The sequence below is a fragment of the Gekko japonicus genome, unplaced genomic scaffold (assembly GCF_001447785.1).
Source record: "Gekko japonicus isolate JY-2015 unplaced genomic scaffold, Gekko_japonicus_V1.1 scaffold2863, whole genome shotgun sequence".
In the NCBI taxonomy this organism is placed as follows: Eukaryota; Metazoa; Chordata; class Lepidosauria; order Squamata; family Gekkonidae; genus Gekko; species Gekko japonicus.
The window spans coordinates 50,375-74,099 of record NW_015162038.1 but is presented as its reverse complement, the minus strand read 5'-3'; the positions used below and the strand labels follow the sequence as shown (position 1 = coordinate 74,099).

The window sequence follows — 23,725 nt, the reverse complement described above, 5'->3', positions numbered from 1 at the left end:
CCTGCTTGTTATATTCTATAGTCCTGTATATTGTTGAGGGTTGCAGGGTTCTGATCCTTAAAATGTTTAATAATGCCTTTTAGCCACACACGTTTTGTGCAAAACCACACAGCAATCTGGGAGAAGTAGTTCACAGTTGGTCCAGGGCCCTTTTTGTAGAAAAAGCCCAGCAGGAACTCATTAGCATAATAGGCCACACCCAACAGCAAAACTCATTAGCATATTAGGCCATACCCTGACATCACAGCTCATTAGCATATGAGGCCACACCCCTGTGTTACCAGAAGTGTACTCATCCAGCCACACCCACCTTTCCCTTCTTATTCTGTTTACCTTGTTTGTTGTCAAAACCCAGGGCTTTTTCTGTAGCAGTAACTCCTTTGCATGTTAGGCCACACACCCCTAATGTAGCCAATCCTAATGAGTTTCTGCTCTTGGGTGTGGCCTATTATGCTAATGAGTTCCTGCTGGGCGTGGCCAACTTGGGAGCCAGCCGGAACTCCGTTCCTGTTCATTCCTGCCCCAAAATAGCCCTGGCTGAGGCCAACAATCAACACAGGGAAACGTGGCACAAAACCCTCCCTGCACACAATAAGGTAGCTTCTGTTTTCCAATTCTCCTTCCTACAGTTCTGTATTAACTACTTCCTCTTCTTCCCACACATACATTTTAGCTCTAAAGCTTGAAATGGGGAGTGTAAAGTTCACATGCAGACACACCATTAGTTAGTGTGATATACTAGTTAGTGTTGTGATATCCTAGTTAGTGTTCCCTACTCTGCTATGGAACATTGCTGGGTGTCATAGGGTTGCCAACTCCAGGCTGGGAAATTCATGGAGATTTGGGGGTGGAGCCTTGGGAGGGGAAGGACCTCAGAAGAGTATAATACCATGGGATTCACCCTCCAAAGCTCCAGAGGAACTGAGCTCAGTAGTTGATATTAGTTGTAATTCCAGCAGATCTCCAGGCCCCTCCTAGAGGCGGCAACCAGTGTTCCCTCTAAGCTTAGTTTTTTAGCCTCCGGCCCACACGTTTTTGTCTCAGCTCAGGAGGGATGGCTCCAGAGCAAACTAATTTATGCAGCAGCCAAACCGCTCGCTCACAACTTTAATGGCAGTAGCTCACAAAGTAGAATTTTTGCTCAGCTTAGAGAGAGCACTGGCAACCCTAGAGGGTGCCTGGTAACTCACAAACTGCTCATCATTTCCCTTTCTGTAAAACATCTCTAAGAAGCACTTCAGTCCCATAAAAATCTTTGTCCGTTGTTCCCTTGACATACTGGTTATTCTCGCATCCCATTTCCCTCCCCTCCAATAGACTTTAACACTTCATTTTCTTTTTTAAAGAGCCATATTTGTTTCCATACTAAGCCACATTTAGCCCTGGAGCCTTAGAGTGCAGAACCAATTGACAAGCTGGAATCTGAGGAATTGTACTATCGTGTGGACTCACACGTGTGTGTGTGTGTGTGTGTGTGTGTGTGTGTGTGTGTAGATTTTAGGATTCCCAAATGGGGCAGGCACTGCTACCAGTTTAACAATGGCATTCATCCTCTTGATCTAGAAAAGTTTACCCAGCCAGAGCGCTGTTTAGGGATAATAAGCCTGGATGGTAGCTCCATTGTCATTGAAATGACATGAGATAATGCTATATTTAAGGCTGCCAAGTGGGCAGATTACCCTTGAAAACATTCTTGTGGGGGACAGTCATTCTTGATGCCACCAGGCAGGAGGGAAGGCATCTCTCCTTTGTCCTTTATCTGTTTTTAGGACTGGCATGTTCACCAATGTGATGGCACTTTTCTGTATGTAGGGTGGACATTTACCACACAAGTGTCTAGAGGACTGGTAAAAGAAAGTTGGTGAGTCAATTTATTTTCCAAAGCTGTCTCTTATGTTTTTCTTTCAGTGTACCTTGCATGAAAGAGTGGGTATCTTCTTCTTCTTTTTTGTCTTGCTGTCCTTACGATTTGAGAATGTCTGCTCAGTTTTAAATTTAATTTTCATTTATTATGGAAAATAAACACAGTTCATCCCTGTCCTGAAACTGGAAAAAAAATAATGCCTCATTTATTTGTTTTATTAAAATTAGGAGCACAGTGGTGGTGGTTTGTGTGTGTTTGTGTGTGTGTGTGTGTGGTTTTTTTAAACAGATAATTTTTATTCATTTTTATAAACAGCAAAGATATATGCCATCTTAACGTCCTTTCAAGAGAACACAGTGCTACCATATCAGAAATACTGGGGGAAAGTGTGTAAAACAGAACTCACCCAAGATAAATGGCTAGATATCTGGAGAACCTACAAAAACAAATCTCCTATAATTACACAAAAAATGGCAAAATTTCATAATAATATCCACCTGGTACAAAGCTCCTCAACAAATATCATACATTGCAAATAATTCAAGCCCACTTTGTGTGTGTGTTTTTAATGATTATTATTTAGCTTAAAGTTTTAGTGTCTGACTGCAGGTCACTCCAGTATCTACAGTTAGTTCAGGTTGAACAAACCAGGCTCTGTAGTTAGTTCAAGTGTGGTTCCCTGTGATGCCTGAATACAGAGATCCTGGCTTTACCCTGGCTTGTTCCCTGGCGATGTCCTACCAGGCAAAAGAGAGAAGGAAAGTAAACCAGTATTTGTTGTTGTTGTTTTGTTTTTTTTGGTTTTTAAAATGTTTATTAAGATCAAGTATAACTTATAACATGTACAATAACTGCAAAAAAAGTATGCAAGAGTCCTGAGAATCCAAAATTACAAACCAGCCAGTTAATCACCAACGAAGTTGTCAACATACATCAACAGGTATAACATAATAACATAATAATTTAGTATCAGATCCGTTCCCATATATAAAAATGACTTTTGAACTATAAATCCCACTGAATGGGGTCAAGGCAAACTGGAGTCAGTCTTTGAGTTGAATCCTGATTCCACAAACTAACTAAAGTTAAAATAAAACATAGTTTTGTGTTATGTTGGAACTAATTATGCCCAAGCCTGCCAGCCGACATCTCCCGGGTGCTCTTGGGGCAGGGCAATTCGTGGAAATGACGCACAGCAATATATGACATCACACCTGCCCGAAAACCCAGATTTGAGATCAGCACATCGGGATGACAGTCTGGCCATCCCCCAAAACTCCTTAGTACTTCTCAAGGAGTTTTTAGGGACACCCAAAGCGTTGCTTAATATGCACCAACGTCACATCTGGGTGTTCTGGTGGATGTGATGTCATGCACATCCCTGGAACACTTCTGGGTCCGGGCCTTTCCCAAGGAACGTGGGTGGGAAGGAGGACCCGAAGGGCAGGAAGCCTCCCTCTATAAGTGGGCCACTGGCATCCCTAGTCATTGGATTTGGTGGGACTTAAGCCTATCGAACTCTATACAGAATGACGACAGGAGAGTGTGGCGAAGAGCAAGAGCTGTCGAACTAGGAACTCTGGGCAAAGGAACCCAGCTGAATTACTCTGTATGGCATTGTGGCAATATTTGTGGAAGGAACTGCTGGCCTGACCTGATCTGCAGGGCCGGCCCAAGGGGTTTGTGTGCCCTAGGCGAGGTTGCCTCGTGGCACCCCCCTCCAGGGTGGGGCCTGGAGACTTCCCAGCCGACCACCTGGGGGGGGAGAGACAGAGTGATGCCACGTGCTGGGGCCCGGAGAGAGCGCCTGCTGCCCTGGGCCTGGCCCGCAGGGGGAGGAGGGGCCGGCAGGCAGGCGCGCATGCTGCCCCCCCCCCCGAGGAGGAGAGCCCGTAGCAGGAGGAGGGAGGAGGGGCCAGCAGGCAGGCAGGCAGGAGTGCGCTGCTGCCCCCAGCTTGGCCAGTCGCCTCTGCACACGCTCCCTACTCCCCCCCCCCGCCCGGCAGCCTGAAGGGGCGGAGAAGCGCCCAGCCAGTTGGCAGGCCGCGGCAGCAGAGGAGGAGGAGGCGGTAGCAGGAGGAGAGCCCACAGCAGGAGGGGGATGAGGGAGGAGGGGCCGGCAGGCATGCAGGAGTGCAGCCCCCCCCCAGCCTGGCCAGCCGCCTCCGTGCACGCTCCCTACTCCCCCCCCCCCCGCGGCAGCCTGAAGAGGCAGAGAAGCGCCCTGCCGTGCCTCCCCCATCCCCGCAGGCAGACTGGCCCAGCCAGGGGCACCACGTTCCTCTCCCCTCCACCTCCCTCCCCCCCCTCTGGCCACCCGAGTTGGCTTCCTGGGGAGCCGAGGGATTTCAGCCCCAGCTGAGCGGAGCCGGCCCGCGCCGGAGGAGAGGGGCGGGGGAAACCGACGTGTGCTCAGCAGGGACGGTGGGGGCCTGGGGGGCGGTAGCAGGGCAGTTGGCGCCCTGGACGGAGCTGCGCCCTAGGCCAGACACTAGCTGGCCTAGTGAGAGAGTCAGCCCTGCTGATCTGTGCTGCTCTGGGAAGCTAAACTGGCTATAGTACAAGCCAGCGCTGCAGGACCACCCTGAGGCGAGAAGTATGGGCACTGGCAGCACTGCAGGAGGAGGCATTTAGGGGGCTGATACCAGGGTTTTCAAAAGCCTGGAGAAATAAATGCCCTGTCCCTCTGACAGATGCTTAATGTGATGTTATTTACCAGGTGATATTATTGGCCTCCATGCCATAAAAAGAGTAACCCTGTCTGTTTCCACATGTTAATCCTCCATTAAAGGGGCAGGACATTTTTTTCTCCAGGCTGTTGGCAACCCTAGCTGAAACTGATCTTCATTACCACTGAAAGGTCTGCATCATCAGGAGAGTTACTGGCGCATGGCTCTGCGTCCTCCCTCCACCGCCAACTAGGGTTTGTTTGTTTATTTATTTATTTATAGGGTTGCCAGGTCCCCCCCACCCAGCACAGATCAGGTCAGGCCAGCAGTGCCCTCCACAACTAAGGGTTCCAGGTCCCCCCCCCCCGGACCACCAGCAGGGGATGGGGGGTTAGGGTTGCCAGATCCAGGGTGAGAAACTCCTGGAGATTTGGGAATGGAGCCTGAGGAGGACAGGGACAGTGGAGTACAATACCACAGAGTCCACCCTCCAAAGCATCCATTTTGTCCGGGGGAACTACTGACCTCTGTAGTCTGGAGACAATCTGTAATTCCAGGGGAACCCCAGGTCCCACCTGGAGGCTGGTATCTCTACCGCCATCCTCCAGGTGGGGCCTGGCATTCTCCCGGAATTATGACTGATCTCTAGACTACAGACATCAGTTCCCCTGAATAAAATGACTGCTTTGGAACGTGTACTCTATGGAATAACATCCCTAATGAGCTCCCTCCCCTTCCCAGACTCCACCTATAAATCTCCTGGAGTTTCCCAGCCCAGGGTTAGCAACCCTACCAGTAAACCTCTATCATGGTGTGGGCCACCAGGAAATTTCCCTGTACATCAAATGGCTAGCCCACCCCTGACAGCATCACAGCTACAGAAGATGCCAGTGGCAGCCCACAACAGATCAGGTGACACCAAACAGCCAGTAAGGCCACATCTGTTCTTATAAAGTCGCCGACTTCAGTCAGGTTCTTCACCATTAGGGTGGGCCCTCAGTTTGTGTCTCAAGCATAGGCCCAGCTGTGCATGGACTGCTGTCTGCCCTCAGTGGCCCCAGCCTTGACAGGTGGATCAACATTATTTATTTATTTATTTATTTGAGTTTTTACCCCGCCCTCCCAGCCTGAGCCGGCTCAGGGTGGCTTACAGGGCAGCCTACTGCAAACCTTTATAGCTGTCTCCAGCTGAATGAACAACGATTAGATGTAGGCAGCCTCCTTGAAACTTCACTTATTTCTTTGAATTCTTCTGTTCAAAAATTATGTTTAATTCTCCATTTAAGGGGGAGGGGGGACTGGGATTCCTTTTTCAAGGCTCTTAAAGCTTTTCTTATGCCAAAGGGATGAAAGCTTGCCCTTCACTTGAGCTCTGCTGATATGAGAATGACAGGGGCATATGTGTTGTTACACACTGAGTACGTTATGTACACTGCAACTGTTTAGCCTGTGGGCTATTTTAAAATGTGTCTGTCATATTTTGAGCATCAACTGCTTATTAAAAGGATTAGCCTCAGATGTCTAATTAAAATAGAAAATACATCTTCTGACTGTTCCATTCTTTTGGGACTGAGGCATGCAATAAAACTAGAATCTGAACAAAAAAATACCCTATTGCTCATTTAGGCTCAGGAGTGTAGCCATGTTGGTCTGCAACAGAAGAGCTAAATTCACGTCCAGTAGCACCTGATAGGCTAACAAAATTTGGGTGGTATAAACTTTTGAGTTTCAAAGCTCCTTTAACCAGATTTGCTGAAAGCTTATATCCCAGAAAGCTTGTTGGTCTCTAAAGTGCTACTGGACTCAAATCTAGCTCGTTAGTTCATTGAGTCAACAGGATTTCACAGATTATGGAAGATGAGTTGTCTAACAAGTGTTTGAGACCAAATTCTTTCTGAGAGATGGATCTGAATTTGGTAGGGTTGCCAAGCGGAACTTACCTTGGCGGCGGGAGACTCCTGGGTGGATCCCAAAGCGCGCACACCACACACACGTCACCAGGAAGTGACGTTATGATGCTGGGCATGCTGGGGGTGGGGCCATGACCATACAAGGGAAAACCATAGACTTCCGGGTGATGCGCACGTCGGGGAGGAGTTCCCCCAGGGCCCGATCCAGCAGCACCAGGGAACGGGCCTCTGGGACGGGGGTTTCCCTGCCCCCCGGGGGGACTTGGGATCCCTAGAATTTGGTGACCAGGGACTGGTATTGTACCAAACCTTCACTTTTCAGGGTCTCCAGGAGAAAGAGTTAAATCTTAGGATGAGGAATCAGAAATGAAGGAGTAAGCGGTTTTCCACAAGGGCCATTATCAGACTTCTCCCCCTTTGGGAAGTTTAAACTTCCCCCTTTTTCCTCCATGTCCTCCCAGTTTCTATGTTTTCAGTGTCAGAAAGAGTGCCTGAGAGATAGATACAAGAATGAGTAAAATAATATGGGAAGCAGAGCAGCAGATCTGCATGGGAGATCATATGGCAGAATTAATTGCTTTAGAAAATGTATATGCCATCTCTCCAGACCTGCTTGATGCAGCTCAGAGAGTAAAAACAATACGGTAAAATCATAAAAACATAATAAAACAAGTGAGGGGTATAAAAACAGCATCAATCAATACTGAGCGTCCTAAACTGATGTCCATAAAACAGTCCAGCTAGAAGCAGACCATAAAAATAGTTTTAAAAGACTGAGCCTGGATAAAAATAAATGTTTTGGCCTGTTGCCTAAAGCAGGCCTTGAGGGGGAGGACACTGCAAAGGCAAAACACCCCCACTGAAACATAACGGACAAACACAGGAGTATTTCAGTCAGTTCCTAGAAGTTTCCTCAACATTTTTTCAGGAGAGCCAGCTGTCAACCTAAGTTGAAACCCCTACTCTGCCACCTTGGGCCAGTTACTCTCTCTCTCTCAGCCTAACCTACCTCACAGGCAATGCTCCCTCTAAGGTATGAGCAAAATTTCTACTTTGTGAGCTGCTGGCATTCAAGTTGTGAGCGAGTGATCTGGCTACTGTATTAAATTAGTTGGCTCTGGAGTCCTCCTTCCTGAGCGGAGACAAAAATGTGTGAGCCGGAGGCTAAAAAACTGAGCTAGCTCACACTAACTCAGCTTAGTGGAAACATTGCTCACAGGTAGGGTTGCCAACTCTGGGATGGGAAATTCCTGGAGATTTGGGGGTAGAGCCTGGGGAGGTAGGTGGGGTGTGAGGAGTAGGGTTGCCAAGTCGTACCTTGTCCTGAAGCGGGGGACTCCCGGGTCGATCCCGGAGTGCGCGCGTGTGCGCCACATCCACGTCACTAGGAAGTGACGCAACCACGCTGGGGGCGGGGCCACGACCATCCGAGGGAAAACCATAGTTTTCCCTCGGATGACCGTGGCCCCGCCCCCGGCGTGGTCGCGTCACTTCCTGGTGACGTGCATGTCACGGTGGAGTTCCCCCCGGGGCCCGATCTGGTGGTGGCGGGGAACGGGCCTCTGGGGCGGGGATTTCCCCGCCCCTCGGGGGGACTTGGCAAGCCTAGTGAGGAGGGAAGTGAGCTCGTCAAGGTATGATGCCATAGAGTCCACAATCCACACAGCGCAGGGAAACTAATTTCTGTCATCTGGATATCCAGGTTTCCAGGCCTCACCTGGAAGTTGGCGACCCTACACAGGGTTGCCGTGAGGATAAAATGGAGGAAAGGAGACTGATGTACACCTTGACTTCTTTAGAGAAAGAGCTGGATAAAAGCATCCTAAAATAATAAAGTGGCACAGGGAGTCTCAAAACCCCCTTCCCTGTGCACTATGGTCCCAATCCGAACTGCCCTCTCCTCACACCTGCTTCTTTTTCAAGGGATAAATAATAATAACAAATAAACATAGGGCTGCTGTTGCAAGGTAGATTATGCAAATTTGGGGGGACAGAAGAGGAATCGCCTCAGTCCTCTGTTTCACTCAGCGAAGCGTGGGGAGCCTTTCCTCCAACCAAAGGAGCCTTTCTCCAATTTAAGTGCACTTCCATTGGAGGAACAGCCCCTACAGTCAGAGGAAGGTTCCTGAGGAAGGTTTCAGCCATAGCTGAGTGCAGTGGTAAGACACAGGTAGGGTTGCCGACTCTGGGTTGAGAAATTCCTAGAGAATGGCGGGGGGGCGGTGTTGAGCCTGGGGAGAGCACAGTTTGGGGAGGGGAGGGCCATTATCAGGGTATAGTGCCATAAAGTCCACCCTCCAAAGCTGCTGTTTTTCTCCAGAGGAACTGATCTATGTAGTCCAGAGATCAGTTGTAATTCTGGGAGACCTCCAGGACTCAGCTGGAGGTTGGCAACCGTACAGGCCAATGTTATTTGTGTTTAATCCCTAAGCAGGCCGTGTCTAAAAAGAGCCTGTTGCTGTTCCCAAAGGGAGCCTGAACTATGTAGTAGTCTTTGGCAGCTGATGACTCAAAATGGATGTCGGCCAGCAAGGGTAGCTGGCTTGTTTTGCCTTGCCTCCCTTTCTTTGCACCTCTTGACAGTGACTGACTTTACTCTGCTTGTTAAGATATTTCAGCCTCATGCACTCAAACTGGGAGAGCGCGGCAAAATGCAGTCTTTGATCAAAAAAAGCAACATTGTTGTTATTAATTTCTTATTACTGGATTTAAAAGAAACAAACTGCTACAGTATTTGTGTGCCACTAATGGTTTACGAGGTGTGCTGTACTTTTTGATCTGCCCAACCTTTCAGCCTCAGGGCAAAGTGCCTGCTGGAAAACTACCTTCATGCATAAAATCAGACAAAGCTTCTTTTTAAAAAGTGCACCGAACACTCCCACCAATTAGAAATTTAACCTTGGCCAACTGCTCTGCCAAAAAAGACCTTGAGAATAATTCTTAAAGATACTTGGGAGCAGGGGTCATTTCGTAGAAAAAGAGCTAGGGGAACTCATTAGCATAACTCATTAGCATATGCCACACCCCCTGACATCACCGGGTGTCATAAGGCCACACCCCCCCCCCCCAACGGTCCCGGCTGCCGCCGCCGGCCTTGCAGCTCCACTGCTGAGCCCCATGAGGGGCCCGGTGGTGGACCTGCAAGGCCGGCGGGAGTGCAAGGAAGCGCCGCGAAGGCCCTCCCTGGCCCCAGGCAGGCAGGGGTGGGGAGAGGCAGGGAGGAAGCAACTTACCCTCCCTCTTCTCCTGCCTCCTCCTGGCTGAATAAGGGCCGGAAGCAGGGCGGCCGGAAGCAGGGGGCGGGGCTTCGTCATGTGCCCCGCCCCCCGTACCTCAACCGGGGGAACTGCGATCCCCCGCGAAATGACCTCTGCTTGGGAGGCAGATTAACATAGACAGAACCGGGAGCAGGTGGGAGAGGGCAAGGTCGGTTCAAGGTATTTTGTCACCCCCAGGCAAGCTGGGGTTGCAAGTCTCTAGGTGGGAATCGGAGGTCTCCCAGAATTACAATTGACCTCCAGAGATCAGTTCCCTTGGAGAAAATGACTACTTTGGAGAGTGGCGAAACTGGAACCCGCCCCCAGCCCTGAGAGACTGAATAGCCATTCGCTGGCACGCAAGCCCCTGTTTTCGTCTGCCCACCCTGCCTGGTGGGGCTATTCCCCTTCCTCATTCGTTGCCACCACTCACTGGATTCACACCGCCTTCCTAGAGGGACAGTGAGACCCCTCTGGCTGATTCCCCAACCCGGGAAAGTGGGTACCTCCATCTTTGGGCACCCCCTGGAGAGTTGGCAACCTCTCTGATTTGGGTTCCCTGGCCTCCCTTTGCCTCTGGTAAAGTGCTGAGTGCGGAGGACTATGTGGTCAAGGCACTACCAGGTCTTATAACTCAAAAAGAAGATTTACTTAAACTATATGCAAGGTTAGGCACAGAAAATAACACAGGCACTTCAACACAACCGGGCAGAAAATAAGCAGGATCAAAATGCCATTCCTCTGTCCCCTACACACACCCTTTCTACTTCTGGAGGTTGTGGCCACAGGATAGGATTTGCTTTCCCCCTCCTTGTTGTTGAAGAGAAACCCCAGCCCTCCTCAGGACTGGTCACCAGTACTGCCACCAGTGTTCCCACTTAGCTGAGTTAGTGTGAGCTAGCTCACAGTTTTTTAATTTCTGGCTCACACATTTTTGTCTTTGCTCAGAAAAAAATGGCTCCAGAACAAGCTAATTTCTGCAGCAGCCAAATCGCTCGCTCACAACTTTAATGCCAGTCGTTCACAAAGTAAGATTTTTGCTCACAAGACTCCACAGCTTAGAGGGAACATGGACTGCCACCCTCCTGGCTCTCCACCACGATTTATAGTGGCCTGGATTGCCCACGGAGTCTGAGGTAACAGGAGTCCCTCCTGTACACCACCCCTTGAAGCTCTCCTCCAAGGCTGAGGCGAAGGCCAACTGACTCCTCCCTAGATGAGCAGAACCCTTTATCTGGCTGGCTCCGCCCCTGGGGTGGGTCCATACTTTCCCGCACTTTTCCCCTAAAGCTGCTGGGAAATGTAGGCAGGGAGGTATGGCAGTTCCATTGTTCCCTATGGAGCACTTCCCCCCTCCAGAAGGACTACCTGACTGGCAGCCATTTTAAAATAAACTGCTGCCTCTGCCTGACAGCCATTTCGTTACAGCGTATCCCACAGGATCCACATGAAAAACCTCCAGGAATTTCCCAATCCAAAATTGGCAACTCTGTGATACACCTACCCCCTCTTGGAATGCCATACATTGATCAGGTCCAAAACAGGGTTCTGTGTCATTACCGTAGGGACGACTCGGACACAGTTGGTGGCAGCATAGACCCATAGACCTGGGAGCCAGCCAAGCCTCCACAATGCAACAGTACCCACCTCATGGTGCCACCCCAAACAGTAACTTTTGTGCCTTGGCCAAGGAACAAATCATATGGGGTGGGGGAGGAATGTAATTGCAGGGCAGGACTGTCAAGCCCTTGGTTGGGGTAGGGGATCCCCTACCCCAAGTTCCCATTCCCCACCATTGTGCATGTGATGATGTTGTTTCCGGTTTCCTGTGATTTCTAGAGCTACAGCCATCACTTTCAGGTATTCCCCAGAAGTGACATCATTGCATGTGTGATGCCCTTCCACCACACAGTATTTCCAGTCCCCCGCCCCTTCTGCCACTTGCCTCCCCAAGTACTTGAGTGGTTATCAGATCCAAAGATTCCCCCCCACGCTATTTTTACACTTCAAAATCTTCTCCAAGATCATTGGGGGGGGGGCTTTAGCATGGAGCACACAATCAGGGGTCGTTTCATAGAAAAAGAGCTAGGGGAACTCATTAGCATAACTCATTAGCATATGCCACACCCCCTGACATCACCGGAAGTGTGTCATAAGGCCACACACCCTGCCCCCAACGGTCCCGGCCGCCGGCCTTGCAGCTCCACTGCCGAGTCCCATGAGGGGCCCAGCGGTGGACCTGCAAGGCCGGCGGGAGTGCAAGGAAGCCCCGCGAAGGCCCTCCCTGGCCCCAGGCAGGCAGGGGTGGGGAGAGGCAGGGAGGAAGCAACTTACCATCCCTCTTCTCCTGCCTCCTCCTGGCTGAATGAGGGCCGGAAACGGGGCGGCCGGAAGCAGGGGGCGGGGCTGCGTCATGTGCCCCGCTCCCCATACCTCACCCGGGGGAACTGCGATCCCCCGCAATCCCCCCCGAAATGACCTCTGCACCCAATCAACTTTGTGCATGGTCAGGAGAGGGGAGAGGATGGAACTGGCCCTGCAACAAGTAAGACCAAGTGGCCCCTCACCTCGGCGGTGCAAACAACTGTGTATTTAGTGCACCCATTGCTTCCTCCTGAAAACTGGCAGCAGAGTGGGGAAAGACAGTTGGTAAACTGACACCAATTACTGTTGCTGATGAACAGCCTGAGCCAAGTGGCCCCTGAGGCTCTGGCAGAGTTGCTAGACTTTGGTTATGCTTGTTACTGGTCAGCAGTGGCCTTCTTGGGCAGTGGCCTACAGGGCCCTGTAAGTTAAATGGCACGTAGTGCTCAGATGAGAGGGGGTTGGCTGACACAAGGATTAACAAGTCAGCACTGTGCAAATGTTGTTTAAAGTGGAAATCTGTACACATGCATGCTTCTGAACCCAATCCTGTGCTTCCGTAGTGAGTTCAGTAATGAAATTATGGCTGTCTGCTCTGGCTAGGGCTCTGACAAGGAGAATGGGATGCTCAGGCAGTCTATCTTTGTGTGCGTGTGTGCCTTAATATGGCATGGCTTTGGCATGGTAACCCTCCTTTTGTGCTGTCTGTCATGGTTGGTTTTCTTGAACAGCATCATGCTGTTATTCCCTGCAGGAAAGATTCCTCTGAAACTCCCAGAATGGAAACCCGAACCTTGTTCCACCATAGGGAGGAGGAGCAAAAGGAGGAAAGGCACCAAGATTTGCAAATGACGTCTACCACAAGGAAGACCAAGTTCAGGACCAGGTAAGCCAAAGGCAGGGGCGGACAGAACAACACAACCAAGGGTTAGAACAAAAACGGTCTTGAGGCATCTTAAAAACTAACCATTTTATTGTAGCAAAGGTGTATATGGACCACAGCTTGCTTTGACAGATGTGCAAAGTGAAAACTCAGTCTGCAGATACACACACAAACAGGGAAACTGGGGTTCAAAGGCCATGAAATGAAAGAACTGTCACTTGTGCCATTTCTATACAACATTCAAGAAAGTGTTGAGGAGAAGGGCAGTGACCATTCACAACAACCTGTGACTGATGATTAATACAACCTTCTCCCCCTTACAACAAATGTAGAGTCCAATGGCACCTTTAAGACCAACAAAGGTTTATTCAAGGTATGATCTTTCATGTGCACTTATACTTTATCAAATACATTAGAATGCCAGTCAGGGTTCAGACTTACAGCCAGAGAATGAACAGCGAATTAACATGCAACATGATGATGATCAAGCTATGCAAAGTGACACTGAATAACAAGTTAAGGCTATACGGTCAACAGTTGTAAAGCAATAAATATGTCAAACTAGCAGATAAATGTCTAAAGTTGTCTTTTCTAATTGTGGGAAGTGTCTGCTAGTTTGACATATGGGATAAGTTTGCAATTTCTGGAAGGTCTGAGGCCTAATATCTCTGCTGTCCTTGTGGTCTTGGTCTTTATCATTTAATTGCAGCTGGTCTGGTATTCCAGACAGCACCTCCTTATTTCAGACAGCTAGTTGCAGCACCTGGAGAAAGCTGAGACAAATGGATTTCTTTCATCAGATGCCTCCTTTCACTATGATATGGCTTATTTTCAGCAAGAAGAATGATGGTGGGGTAATACATCCTCCTAAAATGCCCCAGCTAGTTCCACATCTGAACAAACATGGCACTCTGCATGCCAGATGAGACAAAGGTATCAACAGGTGTGATTTGCAAGGGAATGTATGCAGTAAGGAAACGGATTTCAATAAGGACTTGTGATAGGTTGCTATGAGTGGGGCATCTTCCTATCTACATCCAGAACCAAGTTTCCATGGATATAGGGTTGGGCGGGGGTAGGAAGAGTAGAAAACTTACTATGGCCCTAGTCACACGGGCCGGATAACATGGGGGGAGGCGGGGCTTTTTGCACCGTCGCAATTAGAGCCGCCATAATGCGATCCCACGCGTCGGCGGCACTCTACGGTTCCTTCCCTCCGTGCCTGCGCATCAACGAGGGGCCGGAGGGAAAAGTCACGGCTGGCGCGATCACACCGAGGGACTCCGGAGGCAGCCCATGGCCAACCGGTTGCTAGTACCTCTGAGCAGGTAGTTTTTAATCCTGCACTTTTGACGGTATGCCACGGGTTTGCTACGGGTGCGCTCCACTTCCCAGATGTTGTGGTATGATCGCGCCTGGATAATCCGCCATGCACTCGTCGCTCTCCCGTGGCAAATTCTCCGTGTGAATGGGGCCTATGTAAAAGAAAAATTTCAGGCGCTTTCTTACTACATATCAAAAGAAGCCTTCCTTTCTAATTCCAGCATGCTTTGATTAATTTCTAATGAAAACCATTTTGACTCAAGAAAGGGTTGGAATGTTGCATGCTAAAAAAGAATCATAATTGATGTCATTTAAGATTTTTCAGAAATTGTTCCACAGACATTACCATATGTGATCAGGGATACACATACCCTATACACACACATCTGTCTAAATTCTGACAAATTCACACCAGGGTAGCCTGAGTATAAAGAAGAAGACTTTCATTATTAATTCTTTGGTGCTGCTGACTTAAGTTTTTACACCCAACTGTGTGCCCAATCAGGGCAATGGCCAATATAGGCAGAAACAAGGGGAACTGTTTAACAAAGGGAAAAAACTCCTGGGACAGATTTGGAAGGATTGAGACCTTGACGGTCAGAGATCGTTTATTTGAGGAAAAATAGTTAGGGCACTCATGCATTTATAAACCCTTGTATTTTATTTTACTTTATTTATACTCTCTTGCAGTAAGGACCTAAATCATCCCCCTTGCCTCCATTTTATCCTCACAACAACCCTGTAAGATAGGTTAGGCTGAGAGTGTGTGACTGGCCCAAGGTCACCCAACAAGCTACTACAGCACTTTGAGGATTCGAACCTGGCTCTCCCAGATCCTAGTCCAAAACACTAACCACTGTACCGCACTGGCTCTGTCTCCCAGTTTTGCAATATTTTATTTGATTGTGTTTGTTTATTTCTTGTATTTTTTCTTCTGCATATCAACTTCCTGGGTGCCAATGAAGTGAGAAGGAAGAGGGGTTCACTCTTTCCGATCTGTCCATTGCGTCTGCTCTTACTCTGGTGTCAGAAATGTCATGGTATGGCCAAAAGATTACTAAATACAAGTTTTCCAAAAATACAAAGCATAATGACTTGGCGATCCTAAGTGTGTTTACTCGGAATCAGAGCCTCACAGAGTTTAATTAATGGGGCTTATTCCCAGCCAAGCAGACGCAGGGTTGCAGCTTACATTAAATAATTTGATTTAATTACTCAACCACCTCTTGTCCATTTGTACGCAACCTGCCAGCTATGTGTGTGCATGAGCATGTGTGTGCAGTGACTCATGATCGCAGATTTGCATACTTTTTGCCAGAATTAGTTGGCTATGTAAATTTTCTGGAGGCAGATCTGGAAGCATGACTTGACAAGAATCACAGATTCATCCCAGAAAATTTAAAGAAATAACGTTAACGTGTACGTGTACAATCTCCAATGGGATTGTTTCTACAGAAAACCAATAGATGCAAATCAAAAGAAGAGACACCCCGCCTGAGACTTCACTGGGTGCAGAAGTGCAGTATGGCCACACGTAGATCTAGTTAATATTCTTTTATTGAGACTTCAGTTCAACATAAAGCTGCACAGCTGTGTCATGCGGGCTTGTACCAGCTGCAGCTGCAACCATGGTTTCAGCCAAAGATTTCTAACTACTTGGCTTTGGGGACATCTAAATTTCATACCCATGTGTCTGGATGGATATATTCAGCAACACTGACCCCCTGTGGACTTGCTACTATAGGCTGGGAGAGCCAATGCACTGGCTCGCTGCATCTGCGCCAGCCAGCTGAGCCAATGAGTCGGCTCTCTGAGAGCTCTCCAAGAGCTGACTCACTGGCTGGCTCTGGGGCTCCCTCCCCCACTTGATAAGGGGCTGAGCCCCTGAAGCCCCACCACTAGCTACAGCCCTGAGCAGAAGGGAGCCCTCCAAAATCTCCTTTCAAAGGAGGGTTTCAGCCTCTTGTTTCAAATGGCAGACACCTCCACCAATACCCCAACCTGTGATGGAGCACTTTGGCATCCATGTCTAGCAGCAAGTGGGAGTCTCCACTGCAGGTCTTCCTGTGATGGGTTCTGCACATATGGATAACACAGATGCAAAGACCTGCATAGACAGAAATATCCTAGAGGTGCTTAAAAGTGTAGATCAAAGGGCAAGGGAATCAACAGAGATCAAGAGAGTTGGTGCAGACTATTCAGACCCAGGTTGCACCCCATGTACTGATGTTCAGAGACAGCGTATCTCCTAAGAGGCAAACCTTGTGGACTGTCTAGGGCAGGGGTGTCAAACATAAGGCCCGGGGGGCAGAACCAGCCCATCCAGGGTTGTTATGCAGCCTGCAAGCAACTGATGAAAGGGAGGGAACAGGAGGCTGCTTGGGGGTGGAGGTGGGCGAAGCCACTCCAATTGTGGCTTTAGTATGGCGGAACAACCTCGTCTGCGGCAGTCAAACAGAACCCCATCACTTCAGGTAAGCCTCATCGGTAAGTTGGGAGCCACTGCCCTAGACAAGTTGGGAGCCACTGCAGCCACATTCATACCTCTTCACTGGGTCTGAAGCTCTGGGGATGCTGTCTTGGATGACCTCAGGGATCAGCGTTTACATGTGGAGGGGTATGCAGATGATCCTCTGTTGGGGCTTGGGAGTGTCTGTCCAGCACTGCTGACTCTGCAGTCCACCCATGTGGGTTTTCCTCCGCACCCCCTCCCAGCCCATGGGGCCTTGCAGTGAGGACACACCAACTCAGAGCTTACCAGTTGCTGTCCTATATAAAGTTTATATCTCTGGTACCTGGCATTACGTTTCATGGCACATATGGCCCAGCCCGACAAAGTCACATCTGGACCTCATAACAAATTAGCTTGACACCTTTGGTCTAGGATACCAGAGTTGGGAGTGGGGTGCCAAAAGAGCTAGAGGGCAATAGACAGCCCCAGGGGTCCAGGGTTCAGGGCAAAGAGGGCACTGAAGCAGCATTCCTCCTACGCATGCCTACTCGCCGTGTTCAATGGGATTCCTCCCAGGTAAGCACGCTTCAGGTTGCAGCCCTTGGATTGAGCCCATTGATTATGTATGTGTATGTATGTTGAATGGGAGGGGGCACCAAAATAATAATCTGCCAAGGGCTCCAAAGATCTTTGGGCCAGCTCCATTGACATGTTAAGCATAGAGCTATGCTTTGTGCTTTACCATCTGCAGGGAATCCAAGATAAGGCAGGAGGCTGCCATTTTGGAGGTGGAGAAGAGGGGCCAGAAGAGGGTCCGGTTTGGGAATGAGATGGAAAAGCTGGAGAAAGATGTCATTCAACACTGCCGGTTCTTGCGGGTGAGGGCTGACAAGAAGGCCCTTCGGAGGAAGGTGAGAGGAGGTATTTCTGGGTGTTAAAAATGGCTTGTTTGGATTGCAGATTCAACAACAGGAGCCATGGCTTAGCAGTAGAGTGCTGGCTGCATGTAGAATGTCCCAGGTTCAATACTCATCAGCACCTCCAGGTAAAAGGGTCAGGGAGGAAATGATGTGAAAGATCTCTGCCTGAGACCCTTGAGTGCTGCTGCTGGTCAGAGTAGACAATCAAGTTGACCTTTTTAGACCAATGGTCTGGCTCAACAGGAAGCAGCTTTGTCTGTTAAGTGGAAGAGCTAGATAAAAGTCCAGTAGCACCTTTGAGACCAACAAGATTTTGGGGGTATAAGCTTTCAAGAGTAAAAGTTCCCTTTGTCAAATACAGCTGTTCATTGTTGGCTTTTCCATTCACATAGCAATGCAAACTTGGTAAATCTATGCGGACAAAGAGGCTGGAGGTGGACTGTGACAGAGTCTTAGCAAGCCATTATGGAATTCCAGCAGCACCTCTGGCTCCATTTTCCAGTTGCTTTTAAGCAAGTCTAGATATGTCCATAAATTGCTCCATATGCGGCCCCAGGGCCACAACTGCATGGAGGAAGTAATTCTGACTTAATGAACTCCTGGGCATAGCGACTACTTCCCGGCCGTGATTCGTGTCTGTGCGGCAACCAGGGGAAAGCACATGTTCCTCCACATAGCTCCATCCCCCAGGCAGGCTGCTGAGGCCACTTTGCTTACAGCAACTGACAAATGCCTGAACCACCCCTTTGAATACCAGCAAAGAGTTAAGGGAATTCTGGCAAAACATTAATCTGCTTTTGTCATCTACTAATCCGCAACACTTGTCTAAGTCTGCATAGGCAGGAGCCAGTGGTGTGTAGTTGTTAGGAAGTGGTCCCTCTGGACTGTTTTAAGCCTCAGAAGGGTGAAAAGAATAGGTACCAGTCTTTTTCCTTACTAGAGCCTAAAATAGATTGGAAGGGGGGCATTTTCCATCATGGAAACAGTGCAGTGTTAAACCTCTCCTTTCTCCAGCACTGTCGATGATCTGTAGCATCTCATGAAGTTTGGTCCTCAAATTTGTCAAGGGATCATGAATGAGCTGAAAAAACATTGGAAGAAGCTAAATTCTATTTCTTTCTTTGTTTGTTTGTTTATTATATTTATATCCCCCACCCCCCCGTGAATGGGCTCAGGGCGGCTTACACTTTCATCACCATGTGCCTGGTCATATAAAACATTTAAAAATAGTTAAAACCAACATACAGTAAACAATTAACAATTAAACAATTAAAGTGCTCACAGCTGTGATCGTTCAATAAGTTAAAGGTGATGTGCTATAAAATGTAATGCTGAAGTCCCAAATCAGTGGTGTTCTGGCCTCCTACGAAGCTGTAGCTTGATCTCCATGCAAGGCTGGCCTACTACCATAGATGTTAATAGTAATAATAGTTGTTGTTGGTGGACGGTGGCTCCTAGTTGAAAGCCTGGTGGGAGAGCTCTGTCTTGCGGGCCCTGCAGAACTGCACAAGGTCCCGCAGGGCCCTGATCTCCTCCAGGAGCTCATTCCACCAGAGAGGAGCCGCCACTGAAAAGGCCCTGGCCTTAGTAACAGTGAGCCTGGCATCCTTAGGGCCTGGAGTAGTTAAACGATGTTGTGACCCCGACTGTAGAACTCTCTGGGGTATGTATGGGGAAAGGCGGTCCCTCAAGTATGTCAGACCCTGGCCATATAGGGCTTTAAAGGTAAGTACCAGCACCTTGAAGCGAACTCGGTATGCTATTGGCAGCCAGTGCAGTGCCTTCAGCACCGGCCAGATGTGCTCCCATCTAGGGAAGCCCATCAAGAGCCTAGCCGTGGCATTCTGCACTAGCTGAAGCTTCCGGATTTGCGACAAGGGCAGCCCCATATAGAGAGCATTACAGTAGTCTAATCTTGACGTGACCGTCTCATGGATCACTGTAGCCAGGTCATTGTGATCGAGGAAGGGAGCCAACTGCCAAATCAGCCAAAGACGATAGAAGGCCAACTTAGCAGTGGCTGCCACCTGGGCCTCCATTATTAAGGAGGGATCCAGGAGCACTCCCAGACTCCTAACCACTGGTGCTGGCACCAATGGCGCCCTGTCAAAGGTCGGGAGTGGGATGCCCATCCCCAATAGAGTTGCCAAGTGGAACTTACCTTGGTGGCGGGGGACTCCTGGGTGGATCCCTGAGCATGCGCAAAGCACGCGCGCGCCGCACACACGTTACCAGGAAGTGACGTTATGACGCCGGGCACACTGGGGGCGGGGACACGACCATACAAGGGAAAACCATAGAGTTTTCCCTTGTATGGCCATGGCCCCGCCCCCAGCGTGCCCAGCGTGCCCGCGTCACTTCTGGGTGACGCGCACGTCGGGGAGGGGTTCCCCCGGGGCCCAATCCGGCGGTGCCGGGGAACAGGCCTCTGGGGTGGGGGTTTCCCCGCCCCCCGGGGGGACTTTGTATCCCTAATCCTCAACCCACCCTGACTCAGGCACAGGACCTCCATCTTCGCCAGGTTTAGTTTCAGCCAGCTCAGTCTAAGCCAACCAGCCACGGCTTGCAATGCCTGGTCCAGATCTTCTGGACTGGAGTCTGACTGGCCACCCAACATCAGATAGAGCTGGGTGTCATCAGCGTACTGGTGACACCCCAGCCCATACCTCCGGGCAATCTGGGTAAGGGGGTGCATGTAGATATTGAACAACATCGGGGAAAGCACCGCCCCCTGAGCCACACCACACTCAAGCGGGTGTCTCCTGGACTGCTGTTCCCCCAGCACCACCCTTTGTCCCCGACCCTGGAGAAAAGAGGCAAGCCATTGCAAGGCAAGCCCCTGTATCCCCACATTGGTGAGGCGGTGGGTCAGCAACTGATGGTCGACTGTATCGAATGCAGCCGACCGATCTAACAAGAACAGTGCTGCCGAACCGCCCCAATCCAGATGTCTCTGGGGGTTGTCAGTAAAGGCAACCAGCACTGTCTCCGTCCCGTATCCCGGGCGGAAACTGGACTGGAATGGATCAAGGATAGAAGCGTCATCCAGAAAGCCCTGTAGCTGTATCGCCACCACCCTCTCTATTAATTTGCCCAGATAGGGCAAATTGGAAACCAGCCGATAGTTGGCCAATTCAGCCAGATCCAGGGTTGGTTTTTTCAAGAGAGGGTGGACCATCGCTTCCTTGAGTGCCCCCGGGAACAGCCCCTCAACAAGGGACGTTGATAATCTCAATTAAGGCATCTCAAAAACCCTCGTAGCCCGCTTTAATGAGCCAGGAAGGGCATGGATCATTCTAGGCTGGATCCAGCAGAGGATTTCTATGGAGAGGGGGTGTCACTGATTCCCACTCCCACTCCAGACCTTTAACTTCCTCTACCCCACAATTCCTGGGCAAGAAAGTCACATTTCCTGACAGGATATCTCTTCATCTGTGGGGTCCAAGCTGATGTCAGAAATACAGAAATGTTACTTCATTTGCATACCTTGTATTTACCTTCTACTGAGTCAGAGCTTTGGTCTATCAAGGTCAGTGTTGTCTACTCTGCCTGGATCTCAGGCAGAGATCTTTATCATCACCTATGACCTGATCCTTTTAATTAACTAGATGTTCTGCCACTGAGCCACAGCCCCTCCGCTGTGTATCAATGAAGGCATCCAGCTCTTAAGTACAACGAATATTCTATTTGACTCATTGATGAACATAGGCTGCAATTCTAAAAACAAACAGCAAATACCCATCAGTTTCTGTTGCAGAAAGTTAGTAACATGCTGGAATATGTAACGTATATTGTGCATACATAAAGAGGATGACAAGAACATCCTGCAGGGGGCAGCAGAGGAGACAAATAGTTGTCATAGTGAGATTAGGGACTTCCTACTATTTTCAAATAGTCTCCTTCCTGTCTTCTGATTTGCTCAATTAGGATTTTTCCCGCTCCTGTTGAGTTACTGACCTCCTCCTAGCTAGTTAGACAGTTAGACTTCTCTTTTTCTCTCCTCTTTCTTACAAAGTTTGTTCCCTGTCAGACCCCTGTGCGTACTCACTCCCAACAACTCTCTTCAAGTGTAAGATTTGTTTATTGAGATATGCAGTCGATACAGGTGTAAGAACTGGTGAGCATTAGCACCAAGCCCACTATTATACCCACTTCAAACTACCCCCCCATGCCAAGATCCAGTCACACTGGTCATTCATCCCAAGCCAAAGCACAGTTTACCTCCCCCCCCCCACCTGCGAACTACAAAATGTACCTATGACAGCATTCCTGGCAGCAAAGGCTTCACTTGCAATATTCCCTCTAAGCTGAGTTAGTGTGAGTCAGTTCACGGTTTTTTAGCCTCCGGCTCACACATTTTTGTCTTGGCTCAGGAAGGACGGCTCCAGAGCAAACTAATTGATGCAGTATCCCAATCGCTTGCTCACTACTTTAATGCCAGTAGCTCACAAAGTAGAATTTTTGCTCACAGAACTCAACAACTTAGAGGGAGCATTGGTCACTTGTCTTCCCTCCTTGGGAGGCCACTTGGAATCTGTTACAGGTGTCTAGCAAAGCTCGTTCCCACACATACTTTCCCCCATTCACTCCCCCTCTTCCAGCTCTAAGCGAAAGAATCACAGAGAACAGAAATCAACATGGCAAACGAAGTACAGAGTCTGACATTCCCTTCTTAATAAACTGACTTTATTCGTTAAACAGCTTGTGCTCCGCTTTACTGCATATCTACACTGTGCCAACAACATGTACAATACCATAAATGAAAACTGCTATACAGCAAGCAAAACAATCCTGTTAAAATGTTAGGTCCCCCTTTGTAATCCCTGAAATAAATCCCATACTCCATGCATAGGGAAAATCAAAAACAAATGTCATCATGCAATCAACAGGGCCCAGGCTTCCCAAGTACTTACCGTGATTCGGCGGGGGACACAGATGTCTTCGCAGGATCATTCCCGCAGGGACAACAGATGTGTCGCACCATGCCGTCGCCAGGAAGTGATGCTGGGTGACGCTCTGGCAATGGGGCTCGAAACGCGATGGTACCATTGAGTTTTCAGCCCCATTGCCAGAGCGTCACCAGCGTCACTTCCTGGCGACGGCATGCTGTGTTACAAGGAGGAATGGTCCGGCCGGAGAGCATGTTTCCCCCGCCGGATCGCGGTAAGTACTTGGGAACCCTAACAGGGGCCCATGGGTTACTTTAAGTACCTGAGGCAAGCTGCTCCATGAGTTCTCTTCAAAGGCCTCTGAGCCACTCTTGGCTTCAGATGCCAAAAAATGTAGCCAGCTTATTCTGCAGCACGAAACAGAAGGGTGTTAGACCTGTTTATTCCAGTCCAGCAGATGTATTTATAGAACAGATAGATAAAAAGTTTTAAAACTGTCCGTGATCCTTGTCCTAGGCGGAAGCGAAGGCACAGCGTGAGAAAGAGGTCATGGAGCTGCTGTCCTGCAGAGCGCCCATGTTCTGGATCCCTCTTCGAGCTCATGCTGTCTGGGAACGAATGAGCGTCAAACTGGAGTGTACAGTTCTGGCCTCTCCTCTTCCAGAAGTGACCTGGTAAGTGGGCAGCAAGGAAAGCCTTCCCAGTTCTGGGACCTCTGCATAGCTGGCCTCAAGAGGCCAGTTGAACAGAATTAAGAAGAGATGGTAATAGTTCAGGCTGCAAGTGGGAAGGTGGCATGTTTGAATACTGAGGCTGATAAATAGTCCATGAACATAGAAAAGGAGCAGGCTTCTGGCTAGTGTCGTTCCTATGTGCAGGTTTGCTCCTTTTAGGTTGGGCATTCAACCATATAACACTCACTACTGTAGTCAATATTTGAAACTGAAGGCAACCACGGCTATTTTTGGGCAGGAACGCACAGGAACGGAGTTCCGGCTGGCTCCCAAGTTGGCCACGCCCAGCAGGAACTTATTAGCATAATAGGCCACACTCAACAGCAGAAACTCATTAGGATTGGCTACAATTAAGGGGTATGTGGCCTAACATGCAAAAAGCCCTGGGTTTTGACAACAAACAAGGTAAAGAGAATAAGAAGCAATAGGTGGGTGTGGCTGGATGACCACACTTCTGGTA

At 49.2% G+C, this 23,725-nt stretch overlaps 1 protein-coding gene across 1 annotated transcript in view; it reads left to right on the top strand.

The window, feature by feature from the left end:
* Positions 1-1,614: 1,614 nt before the first annotated feature.
* Positions 1,615-23,725, top strand: part of LOC107105579 (myomesin-3-like) — a gene marked incomplete at its 3' end in the record, with an annotated part of 70,685 nt that continues 48,574 nt past the window's right edge. The window contains exons 1-5 of the mRNA XM_015405575.1: positions 1,615-1,861; positions 12,819-12,950; positions 15,236-15,310; positions 17,474-17,633; positions 23,048-23,205. Coding sequence (XP_015261061.1) covers positions 12,844-12,950; positions 15,236-15,310; positions 17,474-17,633; positions 23,048-23,205 — 500 coding nt within the window. The remainder of the gene's footprint in view (positions 1,862-12,818; positions 12,951-15,235; positions 15,311-17,473; positions 17,634-23,047; positions 23,206-23,725) is intronic.